Raw genomic sequence first — 16,212 nt, 5'->3', positions numbered from 1 at the left:
GTATTTGATATGGAGGAGCATATGTAACCATTGTTATTAATTAAAATGACACCAGACTACTTTGAGATTGTTAAAATGGCACCAGATAACAAATGGTGGACGACCTGATAGAGTTATCAAGTGCATGTTTAGCTGTTGATTGCGAGTTTATGTCTTGTGTGTTTTGTTGAATGCCTTGAATCGGACTCGTTACAACAGAAAGGACGGGGTCTCGCTGCCCGGTCAGCGAGTCGGGGGATCCGGGGGGCCGCAGACGCCCCCGGCCCGACGGTATACAATGTTGTTGTATTGGGCCCTTAATTATCTGTCAATTCTGTATGTTGGGCCCAAGCCTGTTAGGGCGTAGCTTAGCAATATATATAGACGCTATGGCAAACCCTATTCTGTAATTCTTTTTTTTGCCTCTCCATAATAAAACTGCTCCCCCTCTTCCCGTGGACGTAGCCACTTTATTGGTGAACCACGTAAATCTGTTGTCTTGTTCTTTCACGTTTATATTTTCTCGTATTATCTCAAATTCCGCACAACATGTTTCATCTTGTTCGTGATTGAAATCTATATTAACTAGAGTTAGTTGATATAGTAGGCAATAGAGTTATTGCTTTGCTTGTAATAGAGTTGTTACAAGTTGTAGGATTGGGTGTTTAATCCTTATGTGATTATTGAAATTTGTAGTCACTTGTTGCTTAAAGAGAGTGAAGAACAGTTCGAAATCCTGCGGGAGTACAGGTCGTGGTTTTCCTCCTTGAGCACTGTGGCGGAGCCACCATATGTTTAGGGGGTTCATCCGTACTCCCTTTGGTTGAAAATTATATTATTTTTATATGGTTAAAATAATCTTTTATGTATATATAGTAGATGTTGAATCTCCTTCAGCTATTTCGTATGTCTATTTCTTCAGATTTTGAACCCCTTATCAAAAATTTTGGCTCCGCCTCTGCTTGAGCAAGAAGGTTTCCACGTAAAAATCCTTTCTTGTTTTTATTCTTTACTACAATTTTTTTGTGACAAGGACCTGGTCCTATGGCATGTGGTGGACTCGTATAAGTTATCAGGGTTTATTGTCGGTATATTATATTTAATCAGAATAATATAATATGTGTATTAGTAACCAACATGTAATATAGGGATCATTAAAAACTTTAGCGACTCTGAATGCAATAATATTAATTTAATTACCGCTAAATGTTTTTGTGACAATATTATAATTCATCCGAACCCGTGAACCCCTACCTAGCTCTCCGTCTCTGAATTTCAGATTAGTCCTTCTTAAGATATGATTGTTTATATGTTATGATTGAGCACTCTCGAAATAGTATAGAAGACAACGATTAAGAAAACCTACATACTATATATAGCTTATTAAATTAAATATAAAATCTACTTGCTAGTTTTTCTTCTAAAATTGAGACACACACACATATATATATATATATTATTAACTAACAAGAATCTTTTCTTTATTAAATCTTAAAAATGGAAAGATTCAAGATTATTCTATTTTATTACACAACTTGTTATAAAATAGGAATATTGGAGTTTGTAGATAGTTTGAGAAATACTAGTACTAACAAGATAAAATATAAGTATATGAAAGTCATAAATACTGGCAACCAACTAAATGAATTAAACAAGCACATTAATAATTATGTAGTCAAACGTCTCTTTAATTTAAATTTATGAAACACGCTTTTATTTTTTCATCCGTTTAAAAAAAGAATGTTACATTTTTAAATCTCAAAATAATTTACTTTGCACTAACAATTTTATGCTTAATGAGAATTTTTATTTATAATCACACAAATGTTATAACATGCTTAAGAACACAAATATCAAAATGAAGTCTCTTCATTTCTAATTTCTTAAACTCTGTAGCGATTCAAATAAAGTATTTGACAATTGACATAAGATGATAGTTGTGGAGTTCTTCAAAGGGAATTTGCAGTTGCAATGATTCATATGGGAACTTTGGATGTCCTCACAGGTCGAAATGGAGAGATCAGGAAGAACTGTAATTTCGTCAACTAACATCTCTATCGAGAAAGTTTTCAGTATTTCTTTCAACCTGTCCAATTGTTATGCTCATTGTTGGCTGAAATAATATCGACACAATTTATTCCTTTATAGATTAGGAACGGATCTAACAAGTTTGAAACATGTAAGACAATATTTCAATCACAACAAACGAAATACTTGATCACTCATGGGACCATGTCCCATAGTTTGTGAAGATCATCAAAACAACAGAGTTACACTTTTAGTTTCTTTTTCTTCCCGGGAAGATTTGTTACTAGTTTGGAGTAGTTGCAATGACTTACTTTTATATTTGTACGTGTAATTTTAATTATCCATTTCACTTATTTTTCACGAAAATATTTTCAGTACGTAGTACCAAACAACACCCTAAATTTAAGATTGCTTCTTCTTAAGACATGATTATTTTTATGTTATGGTTGAGCACTCTCAAAATAGTAAAGAAGACAATGATTAAGAAAACCTACATACTATATATATATATATATATATAGAGCTTATTATTAAATTATGCACTTTGCACGTATATGTATACCTAAAAAATATATAGTCTACTTGATAGTTTTTCTTCTTATCTTGACATATATATCTAACTAAGAATCATCTTTTTTCTTATTTAAATCAAACAAAATGCAAAGAACCAAGATTATTATTCTATTTTATTAAACTACTTGTTACTATAAAATAGGAACATTGGAGTTTGTAGACTAGTACTAACAAGATAAAATTCAAGTATATGTAAAGTCATATATATTACTGGCAACCAACTAATGAATTAAACAAGCTAATTCAATTTCCTAGTGGGGGTTTTTAATTTATTTCTAGTACCATGGCACAAGACATCAAATCGTAAATTGATAGGCGAACCCTGGATTTGAAGATAGGGGACACCATGGCACAAGATATTATAGCTTCTCGACATATATATTTGCAATTTTATGCTTAATGAAAAACTTTAAATTATAATCACATACATGTAATAACATTATAAAGTGTACAAGTTCTAAAATGTTTATAACCACATAAATGTTATAACATGTTCAAGAGTTAAAAAGATCACAAATTTCGAAACTCTTTTCATTTCTATTTTCTTAAACTCCGTAGCACGATTTGACATAAGATTGTAGTTGTTGAATTTTTGAAAGGTCAGAGAAGCTCAAGAATACTTGTTCAAACAGTTGGTAATATACAACTTAGCACGTTTTGTAATCATAGACTTCTTCAAGAAATTCTCAAACTATAAATACATCAATTTGTTCCATCAACTGAGAAAACACCATATATACTGTCTTTGAAGTCTCAAATGGATATCAAAGGCATCAATCTTGCCCTTTTTGCTTGCCTCATTTTGTCATTTTCATCGACTATACTTGCTTATCGAACACCATATTGGCCATCGATTAAAGTAGGTTACTATCGATATACTTGCCCCTATGCAGAACACATTGTTCAACATGTCGTAAACAGAGCTGTCTCTCGTAATCCAGGCATTGCTGCTGGACTTATCAGGTTACATTTCCACGATTGCTTTGTCAGGGTACGTATGAATATAATACTTGCATTTTTCTTTTATAAATTTGATGATTACATTATGTTCTTATACGGTTTAACCTGTCCTGTACTTTAATCAGGGGTGTGATGCATCCGTGTTATTGGATGGACCAAACTCCGAGAAGGAAGGTATTCCAAACAAGAACAGTTTACGAGGTTTTGAGGTGATTGATGCTGCAAAAGCTGCACTTGAGGCTGCATGCCCTGGAGTTGTTTCGTGTGCAGACATACTTGCATTTGCTGCTCGGGACAGTTCTTACAAAGTTGGGAGAATATACTATGATGTCCAAGCAGGACGTCGTGATGGTCGTGTTTCTATTGACTCTGAAACATTGACTAATCTTCCTTCTCCTTTCGTCAATGCCACCGAACTCATCAAGAGTTTTGCAAGCAAAGGTATGTCCGTTGATGAAATGGTGACTCTCTCTGGCGCGCATTCCATTGGCATTGCACATTGCGGTGTATTTGCTAGCCGTTTGTATCCTCAAAACAATCAACAAAGTCTTCCAATTGATCCTGAATACGTGAACTTCTTGAAGTCCATTTGTCCACCAGAAGCACTTACAAATGGGACGGGAGCTGCTAATCCCGCGAACCTTGATCCCCTGACACCAAACAGGTTGGATAACAGATATTACTTGGCTTTAAAGAGTCAAAAGGGACTTATGATTTCAGATCAGACGTTGATGGCAAACCCGACAACAGCTAGATTGGTGAACTACAATGCTAGATTTGGTTCCATTTGGTCAAGGAAGTTTGCAGCTGCAATGATTCACATGGGTACTATAGATGTCCTGACAGGTCGAAACGGAGAGATCAGAAGGAACTGTCATTTCGTCAACTAACATATCTATCATTTGCCTTTTGAGAAATTTTTCGGTATTATTTCAACTTCTCCATCCAATTCAAGCTGCAAGGATGGTTTAATGCGAGTCGAATTGTTTTTGCTTTTTTCTTCACATTTTTTGTTCAATTGAATTGTATTTCATTTCTCCCATTGTTTGTCCAATTGATTGAAAGATTTTTTTGAATTTATAAACGGAAAATGATCAAAAATATCCTTAAACTATGCGAATATGAAAAAACATACCATACATTGCTATTCAGATTTGTATAACAATGAGACAAGTTCAATCTCAAACAATAAAAGATCCATATTATGGAATGGTTTGATGCATATTCAGATTTGACTGAAGATGAAGAAAAGCTAAAAAAAATAGGTAAAACAAACTCCAAATTGTTGTATTACACCATGCGATAAGTTAATAATATGTATTCAATTAGCATAATTTTACTCTAATATAAATGTTCAATATATAGAGGTTTTAACCAAACTAAGCCATTATATAAAGTCATTCACCAAAATAATATGTTTTTCTAAAATTTTACAAAACTAGTATAAACGTATTCCACAGTAACGTTTTAGGATATATTTTACTTTTTAAAAGATGATGGCGTCAGATTGATATGCGTTACTGTAAGTAACGTTTTACTCCTAAAACGTTACTCATAGTAGTAACGTTTTAGGAGTAAAACGTTACTTACAGTGACGAATATCAACCTAATGCTGTTAATTTTTTAAAAATAAAATATACCCTAAAACGTTACCATGAAATACGTTTATACTAGTTTTGTAAAATTTTAGAAAAATGTATTACTTTGGTAAATTGTTTTATATAATGACTTAGTTTGGTTAAAAATTCCAATATATAGGTATAAAATCTAAGTTTAGGGTATTTAAATGAAACTTTTTTGATAAATTTGAGATAATATCATTGTATTCTGCCTAAGAATCTATTTTAATGGAAGCTTGTAGCCTTTCGGTTGATCTTTTGATACAAACATACTTGTTGTAATGCAGTAATGATGATTTTGATGATCGACAAATCTACTAAAGGGACTTGACCAATTAAGGTTGTAAATACTACGATAGGTCATGATTTTTTCCTTCTTTGAGCAAGAAGGTTTTCCACGTAAACATCTTCTGTTCCTTGACACTTGGTGGATCAACACAAACCATCAATACTTTTAACTGTTTTAAGAAGTATGGCAATAAGAAAACCTCTAAGTTGTTGAACCAGGTTAGACGCCCCGGTTTCAATACATGATTTACAAGAGTAGCTACCATTATACTAGTCATCTTATGTTTGTAGTTGAAGCCAATTATATAAACTCTATCTGTTCTGCTTTTAACACATATGAACTTCATGAATCATTTATAAAATTATTAAAAAAAATATATATTTCAATCATTAATTAGGCAAACATTGGCAGGGAAAATCAAATACAATTCAATTGGACAAACAATGTGATGAAAAAAAAAAACAATTGGACACGCATTGAGCCATCCTTATAGCTTGAATAGGATGGAAAAGTTGAAAGAATACTGAAATTTTTTTCGAAAGGCAAATGATAGATATGTTAGTTGACGAAATGACAGTTCCTTCTGATCTCTCCGTTTCGACCTGTCAGGACATCTATAGTACCCATGTGAATCATTGCAGCTGCAAACTTCCTTGACCAAATGGAACCAAATCTAGCATTGTAGTTCACCAATCTAGCTGTTGTCGGGTTTGCCATCAACGTCTGATCTGAAATCATAAGTCCCTTTTGACTCTTTAAAGCCAAGTAATATCTGTTATCCAACCTGTTTGGTGTCAGGGGATCAAGGTTCGCGGGATTAGCAGCTCCCGTCCCATTTGTAAGTGCTTCTGGTGGACAAATGGACTTCAAGAAGTTCGCGTATTCAGGATCAATTGGAAGACTTTGTTGATTGTTTTGAGGATACAAACGGCTAGCAAATACACCGCAATGTGCAATGCCAATGGAATGCGCGCCAGAGAGAGTCACCATTTCATCAACGGACATACCTTTGCTTGCAAAACTCTTGATGAGTTCGGTGGCATTGACGAAAGGAGAAGGAAGATTAGTCAATGTTTCAGAGTCAATAGAAACACGACCATCACGACGTCCTGCTTGGACATCATAGTATATTCTCCCAACTTTGTAAGAACTGTCCCGAGCAGCAAATGCAAGTATGTCTGCACACGAAACAACTCCAGGACATGCAGCCTCAAGTGCAGCTTTTGCAGCATCAATCACCTCAAAACCTCGTAAACTGTTCTTGTTTGGAATACCTTCCTTCTCGGAATTTGGTCCATCCAATAACACGGATGCATCACACCCCTGATTAAAGTACAGGACAGGTTAAACCGTTATAAGAACATAACGTAATCTTCAAATTTATAAAAGAAAAATGCAAGTATTATATTCATACGTACCCTGACAAAGCAATCGTGGAAATGTAACCTGATAAGTCCAGCAGCAATGCCTGGATTACGAGAGACAGCTCTGTTTACGACATGTTGAACAATGTGTTCTGCATAGGGGCAAGTATATCGATAGTAACCTACTTTAATCGATGGCCAATATGGTGTTCGATAAGCAAGTATAGACGATGAAAATGACAAAATGAGGCAAACAAAAAGTGCAAGATTGATGCCTTTGGAATCCATTTTTTAATTTTTTTGAGACTCAAAAGACACTATGATTTTGATGGATATAACTTAAGGAACATATTGAAGTATTTATAGTTTGAGAAATTCTTGAAGGAACAAAAACATGATTGTTTGTATAATACCAAAGTGTATAGTTGATGTATTCTTCAGCTTATCTGACCTTTGAAGAACTCAACAACTACTACATTATGGCATCCATGAATAGGTTGACACACTTTTTTTTTCTTAATTTTTACTAGTGATGTGATTGGTGAACTATTCTATTTCCTTGAGAATCACTTGTGCTATAATTAAAATTTTACGTGACATAGTTTGAATTTATACAGAGTTCAAAAAAAAGAAATGAATATCTTTTAACCTTGTCATGATATTAAACACGTCATAGCATCTGTGTGGCTATAAAACTAAAATTTATCGTCTTATATATCCTTTAATATTTGTGTAGTTATGAAAGCTTCTCATTGAGACTCATCTTACTACTTTGTTAAAAGATAAAATAAATCCCACTTGGAGATTGAATTAGCTTGTTTATTTCATTAGTTGGTTGCCAATATCTTTGTGCATGGCCTATTTGTTATATGTCAACTCATTATGTTAGCTTTCTTAATTTATAAATACATGTTTGAACTTTCCTCTTTCATCTTGTTAGTACTTGTATATTGAAATTTAGTGGCTTTATCTACGGAGTTGTGAAATCAGAATTTTCGATAAAAATGTCCGAAATTCAATATATATGTATGAAAAATAATTATTAACCTATATATATATATACTCATTATAAAAGATGTCTGACTCGCTACCCTAAGCTATATGTGGCTACGCTATTGATAACAAGACAAGTAGTGCAAATAAGTAGAAGTTCTCTTTGATTCTTCCCTTTTTTTTTTTTAGTCTACAATCGAGACTTTAAGTTCCGGTGGTTTGCTTTACTAGCTATCGGGGTGTAACATTTGTAACGTGAGAAGTCAATACTCTCAAATAATAAGGGAATTTGATGCTATATAGGCAACGCTCATGAGGAACCCCCAAAATTTATATGCAAAATCAACCAAGCTATCAGGTTTGAGAATAAAAGTGATCGGTAAATCACTAATAGACCATCACATATAATAATATATATTTATGTCATAATAAACTATCTTATTTACCCAAATATCAGCATGTAATCAAATTCATGTTCAAATACCTATATTTATCAAGATATTATCCATATTTTCGATTACTTTCGAATTTTAATATTTTTGTTGATCCAAAACATCCATAAACATATTAATACAAGATACATGATTTGATAGCAAAAACATTACAAGAAAACCAAACAAGACAATTATTTCAGCTAAGTTCACATTTTGGCGTTTGTCATTACAAGAAAACTTGAATAATAAATCACAATCATATGCTATAATTTCAGCCCATTAATTAAGCAACAGTTTCTGCAGGCTTTTCTTCTGTGGGCTTTGGTTCGGGCTCAGCTGGTGTTTCTGTGGGCTTTTCTTCTACGGGCTTTTCTTCCACGGGCTTTGTTTCTGGTTCTGGTGCTGATGCTGGTGCTGGTTCTTCCCAATATGATGTCTTCTTTCCGGTCTTTGAAACCGTTTGGAAAACAGCTTCCGGTTCCACATTTCCTATTACTGTCACTTTTTGCTCCTTTATATCGATGTCAAATGATTCAACACCTACAATATGTTCATACAGAAGTTTCGAGTCAAATTAGTATTCTTTCTGTTTCAATTTATGCAACATTCATAGGTCAATGTGTTACTGAATGAATTCAACTGAACTAAATAATAATTTTATCTAAATTTTGTGTTTGTATTAAGATAGACATCGAGGAACTCTAAAGGACTAGCACCTAAAATCGATAAATTAAACCTCTAAATTTCTATTTAGTCTGTTTCAAAAAAGAAAATGATGCATCTACTAGAGAACAATTTAATTGCAATATTCACGGTCTGCCCTTTCCGACATGATTTTATAGACATTAGTAATATACGTGACATGTTACAGATGTTAACGAACTTCGTGTCAAGCAAAACAAGTTCACATAAAACGAAGCGGACAAAAAAAGTGCAATTATATACAAAAATGTACCTTCCATTTTACCCAAAACTCTGTTGACAGCTCCAACACAACCTTGGCATGACATGCCAACCTTGAGAACAACTGTCTGCTTATATCATATAGAAAAAAAAACAATTAACTAATTTTTGAAGTTTAATTTCTACGCACAGATAATGTTATCTTGCGTAAATTTCTATATGACAATCTTAACTTCTTTTTTATGCGAGACAGAAAATATTACTATTTAAGCTCTTTCAATTTATTCTGTCTTTAAATTATAAGTGTTTGTGGTTAAGGTAACAATTTGTATGTACTAAGAGGTTGATAAATGGAATTCATAACCTAAAATTATGATAAATTTACATGTTAAAACACATTAAAAGTATAATTAAACAATGGGATAGTAACACTTTTAGTCCCTCAAATGTTAGTAATTTTGATTTTTTTTTTCTTTGTGATATATATTAGTAACACATTTTACCTTTTATTTTAATTTAAAATCAGTTGTTTTAATCATTTTATGTGGGAATTAAGTATATACTATTTGTGCTATTTTTGCACATATAAAGTAACAACACAATCTTATTACTATACATGAGTAATTAAGTTGTGAAATGGTGAGATAATTATGAATATTCACTAGTAAAGGAATTAAAAGTACACATTTCAACTAATTAAAGATTAAATATACTTAATAACATATCACAATGATCAAAATTAACTTTTTGTCATAATTAAGGGGTCAAAGTTACAATTAGCACTTAAACAATGGTTAGTATATACTGGTGCTAAAATCCTTAATCAAATTAGGTCAATGTGACAATGTAAGGTCATAAGCTTTCAAAATATTTATCAATTCCCCACACCCCACCCCACCCCCACCCCCACCCCCCTATATTTAATAAATAATAACAATATAAGTTGAATTCTCTCACACGATATAGTTATTATCACATAATTAATGTCATCTTTATTCTTGTTTTCAATCGTCTTTAATTACATAAAAATCCAAGATAACCACTAATATTAATTAAGTGATCGTCTGAGAAATAAACTCGAAAATAAATTCTCTTAACTAAGAATCCAATAGATCAAAAAAAAAACATTCACCAAAAATCCAAGATTGATCAATTTAGAGCTCAAAAGAGAGAAGATTAATTAATTGATTGAAATCAAGAACAAAAACTTCCACTTAAAAAGGGGAAAATAAAGTTTAGATTATTTAACCAAAATTCATTAACCCCTTTAGAAAATCCAAAGATTATTATTATGACTTATAAATAATTTATATTAGAAAAAAAAAATATTGAATGGTTAAAGAAATAGGTACCTGAGACATGATGAAATGTGGAGAAAAAAATGTGAAAGCTTTTGCTTTGGTGAGAAGAAATTATGTAAATGTGGACTTTTGAGATGATGGAAGAATTAGTTGTATATGACTCCCTATTTATAGAACAAGAATAAAAGAAAAGGACAAAAGAATACTATTCTTTTTGTTTTACTAATTTATTCGATCGTGTTTGACTAAACACAAAATTTAAAAAAGATTTTTTTTTTGAAATATATGGTTCAAAATAATCTTTAGTTATTTATGTATATGTACATTATTCCATTAAAATAAAATAAAAATTAAAGTCAAAGTATTACTTAGTTTTTGTTGCTGGTGAAAATATCAAGTAAATTGTGAAATTAATTTAAATACTTGTTAACTAGCTGATTCGAACACCACGATGTTTGTTTCCTTTTATCTATGGTAATTCTTTCTTATAATATGACAGGGATTGTGTTTTAAAATCTAAAACTTAAAAGAATGTTATTTATGCACACATCTTACCATAGTATACAAAATAAATAAAAATACATCATTTAGTTTCGTGTTTAATTAAATTAGGACATATAAAGTAATAAACTGAAATGATTTTTTAAAATATATTCTTCAAAAGAAAGTAAAACAAAATGATTATAGTATATGTTCCTCTATTTTTTGATGATATTTGTATAAAAGTTGTTTTTTTAAATGGATAATATAAATAAGAGAATATAATATTGTTTTAAGAATCTATGGAGTAATAATGTTGAAAATGTTCTTAAAAAGTTTTTTTTAAAAAAATGAAAATGTGTAGATGTGATTGGAATTTAATGAGTAGTTGAACAAACTTTTTATTTGATTACCAAAAAATATTATTATGTTCTTACGTAACGTAAAAGCATGCCTAGTTTGTTCTTTTTTCTTTTATTTTTCACCTAGATTTTTATATATATATCGAGCAAATATTCGGTATTTAGTTCGATATTTTTGATAATTAATATTCAAATATAAATATTGAATTATTTGAAGCTAACACACATGTTAAAAAAATTCTACCAACTCACTATTTTTTAATGCAACACACATGTTTTCCGTTAAATCATCCAACGTAAAAAAAAATTATTTACTCGACTAATTTAAATTTATATTATATGAGGTCCATATGGAAAAAGTTATTATAAAAGTTCTTTTAATTTTCATGGCTTAAATTCAAAAAAAAAATTATTAAAGGTGAAGATATCAGTCAAGAGTAGGATCGGATCTATAAAATTATGTAAGCCTCGTTATAGGAGGAAAAATTATCTCAGAGAATTTTTTTTCATTTTTATGACTCGAATTTTTAGATCTCTAGAGTGGAGAGTTCGATATTATTCACGTGTACTCAATAACTTCTCTCCAAAATTTTGTAGTTATATTTAAAAAATAATTAATGTACACTAATATTTAGCTCAAAACCATCGTATTAGTCAAGTTATATATGAGAGTTTAGTTTCTAATTCTCATTTCATCCTTATTAAGAATGTTTACGACAGTTTTTAAAATACAGATTTCAAAAAATTTATATTATTTTCTTAAACTTTGTATCCGATCAAACACTAACATGTAATCAAAATGAATAAAATAATAATCAATTCTAAATAATTATAAAAAAATTTATAAATTTCAAATTTATATCGTCTTAATTAGCTACGTACATCGCACTATACCTCTTGATGATATTATAAGGTCATATATTTATCCAAAAAGTATTTGCTTTTCATTTGTTGGAAGTCACCAATTGTTAAAAGATTCGACTGGACGGTGTATTTGGTATATTATTGGTTGGACCAAACTTTTATTATTACTATTATTATCACTCCAAAAAAGAATACAATTTTCATCCACTTTTTTTGTTCATTTTGTAGTACACATACTTTGTGTTGTAGTACCATATCTATTTTAGCATGCAGTACAAAGTCATATATGTAGCCACGTCTAAACACACACCTAGAAAAAACGTAACGTAAACATGTCATTATATTTAATTTTGAATACGTACAGATAAATATGTGTTATACATGGTATAAATCTACTATATATAGTATAATGAAATTCGATTTGATATATCTCGTGTCATATATAGTAATGGATGATTAGTCGAACACCATTTATTAAAATAGTATATTTTGTATATAGAAAATTATATTAAGTAGGGGTGTACATGGATCAGGTAGGTAAGGAATTTTCAAAAATCAAATTAATTATTTGTGTAGAACTTTTAAATCTATAAACCAGACCAAATTAATGAAACTCAAATTTTTCAAACTTTAAATTTTTGGATTTTGGAGCTTTTCTGATGAAGTTTCCATACAACATATAAATATTTTTTGCTTCAGATAATTCTTTGTATTGAAATATAACCGTCTAAAGATGTTTCTTAAGAAAATAACACAAAATATGATATGGGTGATAACACTTAAATATTCAACAAAAAAATCGATCAAAACAAATATTGTAAATAAATAGGTCATTATGATAATGATCATAATTTTAATCAAAAAGGATCTAAAATATCCTTAAACTATTGTATGCAAAGCAAATTTTATATAAATATTGCAGCAAAATAGGCAGTGAAATATACAGTTGTGCATTATACAATTGCAGTGAAATAGGATAGCGAATTATACAATTGCAGCGAAATAGGCCAGCGAATTATACAATTTAGGCCAGCGAATTATACACTTGTATATGTATAGCGAATTATACAGTTTTATGTTTGCTATGGAGTGCAATTATGCAAAGTTTGTTATACCATACAAATATGAATTTTTTGTTTGCTATATGTGAAAGTTGTCCAATTAATTAGCCTTCTCATTAACCTAATAAACCCAAAGGCCAAAAATTTAACGGGCCCAAAGGGCAATTTCACCTAGGCCCATTTGCCCATTTACTAATCATGTTGGATCATCATTTTTTTTTAAAAAAAAAATATTACTTACGAATTTTCATGATTTTAAAATAATACACTTCAAAAGTTTGACTAATATAAGTTATTATAGTCATACTATTTTTAATTAACCTATCATGTTTGATTAATAACAAAGCAAGTTAGTTTATCATCGCGATTCCATAGATATAAGTAACAAAAAGGAAGAGAAAAAAAGTACATTTTACGAATTATGAAATATAAATCATGACAAATCGCTGTATTTATACTAGAATTTACCTTATTTTCGTTGAATTACTCATAAATTATGTCGGATCATCAGGATTTTGAAGATACAAGTCATAAAGAAAAGGAAAACAAATATATTTCAAAATTATGACAAAGAAGTCACGAGTAAATCTATATTTTAAAATAAATCAATAAAAATCAGATTTTTCAATTTTGGATCTTTTTCCGAGTAAAGTCTTTATATAAACACATAATTAAGTTGTGTTTCAAATATTTCTTTTGTCATTTCAAAATACAACTACCTAATATTTTTCTAACACGTACATAATATGTAACGAGTGATGACAATACAATATTCAAAAAAAAATTGCATTAAAAAATATTGCATATTAGCAAATCATAATTAAAACGATCATAATAAATCATGCTAAAACAAGTCTAATAAGTATTAATTACATGACTAACATTAAAGAGAAGAATAAAATCACATTACATATCAAATATCTTCGTAATAGTGCATATATAGATCTTATTTTTATATTAATAAATAAAGAGATTATTTTGGAGACAGCTTCTTATCACACAAGAGTACTTCAAATATTGCGGATCTCTATTTCATCCACCCTGAATCATATAATGTTTGACATCATCATCAATTTTTCTGAAACTTCCTCTCTTTTGGATGACTTGGGTACGAAGTCTCACTTCAATGTCAATTTCATGTGTTTCGTCACTGAACTTGCATTCCAAATATTTTATTTTGGTTTTACCTAACTTGAATCCGTTAGATTCTAGGGTCCTTAAATTCTCCATGCCTCCTTAACTTTAACTCTTAGTAAGTTTCGTCAATCAAATTATGTCATACATAAAGACATACATCATGAAACTTCACATTGAATTACTCCATCAATTCATCTATCACCAAGAAAATTAAAAATGGGCTAAGATATATGAACCATGGTGCAACTCCATGACAACTGGAAAGTGCTTTGAGTCTCTTCCGTCTATTCAAGTCCGTTCACTCTATATCCATCTATCAATCACACTCGTCTTTCTCCATTCTCTAACATATAGCTACAAATTATAATTAGCAAATTATAAATGTGAAGCATGTATAATCAAGTTATTTCTGAACATATCATGTAAAAAATTAAAATTAAAATTAAAAAAAATTACAAAATAAAATATTATAAATTAAAATGAAAGAATAATAAAAATTGTAAAGGTTGAAACTTGAACACATTCTAAAAGTGGATTAGGCAAAGTTTATATACTTATTCCACAGTCAACATAATGGATAAGGAATTGGAATATTATTTTTTAACAATAATTGATTGAGAGAATATTAGATCAATCATTTTGAACCATTGAACTTGTTTTTTCAAAGTTATTGGATATATATTAGCTTTAATAGAATCACCATAAGACTTGTCTAAGTACATGCATCATTTGTTTTATTAAAAAAAAAACTATATCCTTTTTGAATAATATCGTTGATCGAAATTGAGTCTTTGTTAAATTTGAACCAACGTATAAAATAAAAAAGTTTGATATTTCTTTTCACATGTTAATTTAGTCGATAAGGTATCTGTCAGATAATTAATTATCATGTCGAGTTTAATCAATTGACTTTGTTGTAATTTGAAGACCTTAATGATAACAAAAGAAGTACATGACCCCTAATTTATCATCAAGTTAAAAGAGTGTTTTTAACACTTCTTTCTGTTTTATTAATTAAAACTCATATGCCCCTGTAAGATCAATTTGAGACCACCTACTAGGTCACATTTTGGTAGATAATTAAGTTTAGTTAGTCAAGTTAGATGAATATTTTTAAAGCTGTCAATAACTCAAAAAATAAAACTAATAATTTACACCAAATTCAGTCTATTTTCAATATTTTTTTTTCTCCAATAATAATTATAACAATAATCAACAACTAGTTATTAATTAAGATTATAGAGAGTATATACCCCCACACAAATACAACATAAAGGGTACCAAAATTCCAAAATACTTTTCCTATAAGTAGCTTAGCTTAGCTTTCACTCTCATCAATCATCTAAACAACAAGAAAAAAGAAAAATCCCAAACAAAGAGAAACAACAATTCTCATAGATATAGATATATATAGAGAGAAAGATATGTCAAAGCAAGTGATTAGTAGTAGTGTTTATTGTGAAAAAGGTGAAAAAGTGCCACAAATTTGTAGGAAGACAGAGAGGAAGTTGAGCTTTGAATTGAAGTTGGAAACAATTGAAGAAGAAAATGATCAAAAATATGGTGGCCAATTTTGCAAAATGTCTCACTCATCTTACAAGCTAGCTAATACTTCTTCTAATATTAGCAAGGGCTAGCATGTATATCTTGTGTATCACAAAATTTGGCTAATAATTCAACTTTTCTTGCTTTATTTTGCAATTATAAGAGGTTATATGTGCAATATTTCGAAACCACTACACTGCTTATTTATTTTGGAGTTCAACTAATTTAAATTTGTAATTAAACGTTCTATCGTGAAGGACCGGGAGACAGGGAGGCGGGGGCAAATTAAAGTGCTACCTATTCTAGACAAATTCTTTCTT

At 30.2% G+C, this 16,212-nt stretch overlaps 3 protein-coding genes across 3 annotated transcripts; 1 reads left to right on the top strand and 2 right to left on the bottom strand.

Moving 5' to 3' along the window:
- The first annotated feature begins 3,304 nt into the window (after positions 1-3,304).
- Positions 3,305-4,651, top strand: LOC101247879 (peroxidase 5). The gene is made up of 2 exons (XM_004249936.4): positions 3,305-3,571; positions 3,666-4,651. Exons 1-2 carry the CDS (start codon positions 3,338-3,340, stop codon positions 4,428-4,430), a joined length of 999 nt encoding a protein of 332 aa, XP_004249984.2. The 5' UTR covers positions 3,305-3,337; the 3' UTR covers positions 4,431-4,651.
- Positions 4,652-5,809: 1,158 nt separating this feature from the next.
- Positions 5,810-7,212, bottom strand: LOC138339495 (peroxidase 5-like). The gene is made up of 2 exons (XM_069291117.1): positions 6,867-7,212; positions 5,810-6,771 (listed from the first exon to the last, which is right to left on the bottom strand). Exons 1-2 carry the CDS (start codon positions 7,098-7,100, stop codon positions 6,007-6,009), a joined length of 999 nt encoding a protein of 332 aa, XP_069147218.1. The 5' UTR covers positions 7,101-7,212; the 3' UTR covers positions 5,810-6,006.
- Positions 7,213-8,294: 1,082 nt separating this feature from the next.
- Positions 8,295-10,590, bottom strand: LOC101247578 (copper transport protein ATX1). Its single transcript, XM_004249935.5, has 3 exons — positions 10,495-10,590; positions 9,195-9,270; positions 8,295-8,779 (listed from the first exon to the last, which is right to left on the bottom strand). The coding sequence occupies exons 1-3, from the start codon at positions 10,501-10,503 to the stop codon at positions 8,523-8,525; spliced, it is 342 nt and encodes a 113-aa protein (XP_004249983.1). The 5' UTR covers positions 10,504-10,590; the 3' UTR covers positions 8,295-8,522.
- Between the last annotated feature and the right edge of the window lie 5,622 nt (positions 10,591-16,212).

Source organism: Solanum lycopersicum, chromosome 11 (assembly GCF_036512215.1).
Source record: "Solanum lycopersicum chromosome 11, SLM_r2.1".
Classification (NCBI taxonomy): Eukaryota; Viridiplantae; Streptophyta; class Magnoliopsida; order Solanales; family Solanaceae; genus Solanum; species Solanum lycopersicum.
The sequence above is the reverse complement of the archived record's forward strand: the minus strand, read 5'-3'. Positions and strand labels throughout refer to the sequence as shown.

Bases quoted from the DNA above. Each gene is read 5' to 3' on its own strand.
- LOC101247578 (XM_004249935.5), bottom strand. The intron at 8,780-9,194 runs GTACATTTTTGT...AACATATTGTAG, and splicing joins AGTTTTGGGTAAAATGGAAG to GTGTTGAATCATTTGACATC.
- LOC138339495 (XM_069291117.1), bottom strand. From the start codon at position 7,100: ATGGATTCCAAAGGCATCAATCTTGCACTTTTTGTTTGCCTCATTTTG. The intron at 6,772-6,866 runs GTACGTATGAAT...TACTTTAATCAG, and splicing joins TCCACGATTGCTTTGTCAGG to GGGTGTGATGCATCCGTGTT.
- LOC101247879 (XM_004249936.4), top strand. From the start codon at position 3,338: ATGGATATCAAAGGCATCAATCTTGCCCTTTTTGCTTGCCTCATTTTG. The intron at 3,572-3,665 runs GTACGTATGAAT...TACTTTAATCAG, and splicing joins TCCACGATTGCTTTGTCAGG to GGGTGTGATGCATCCGTGTT.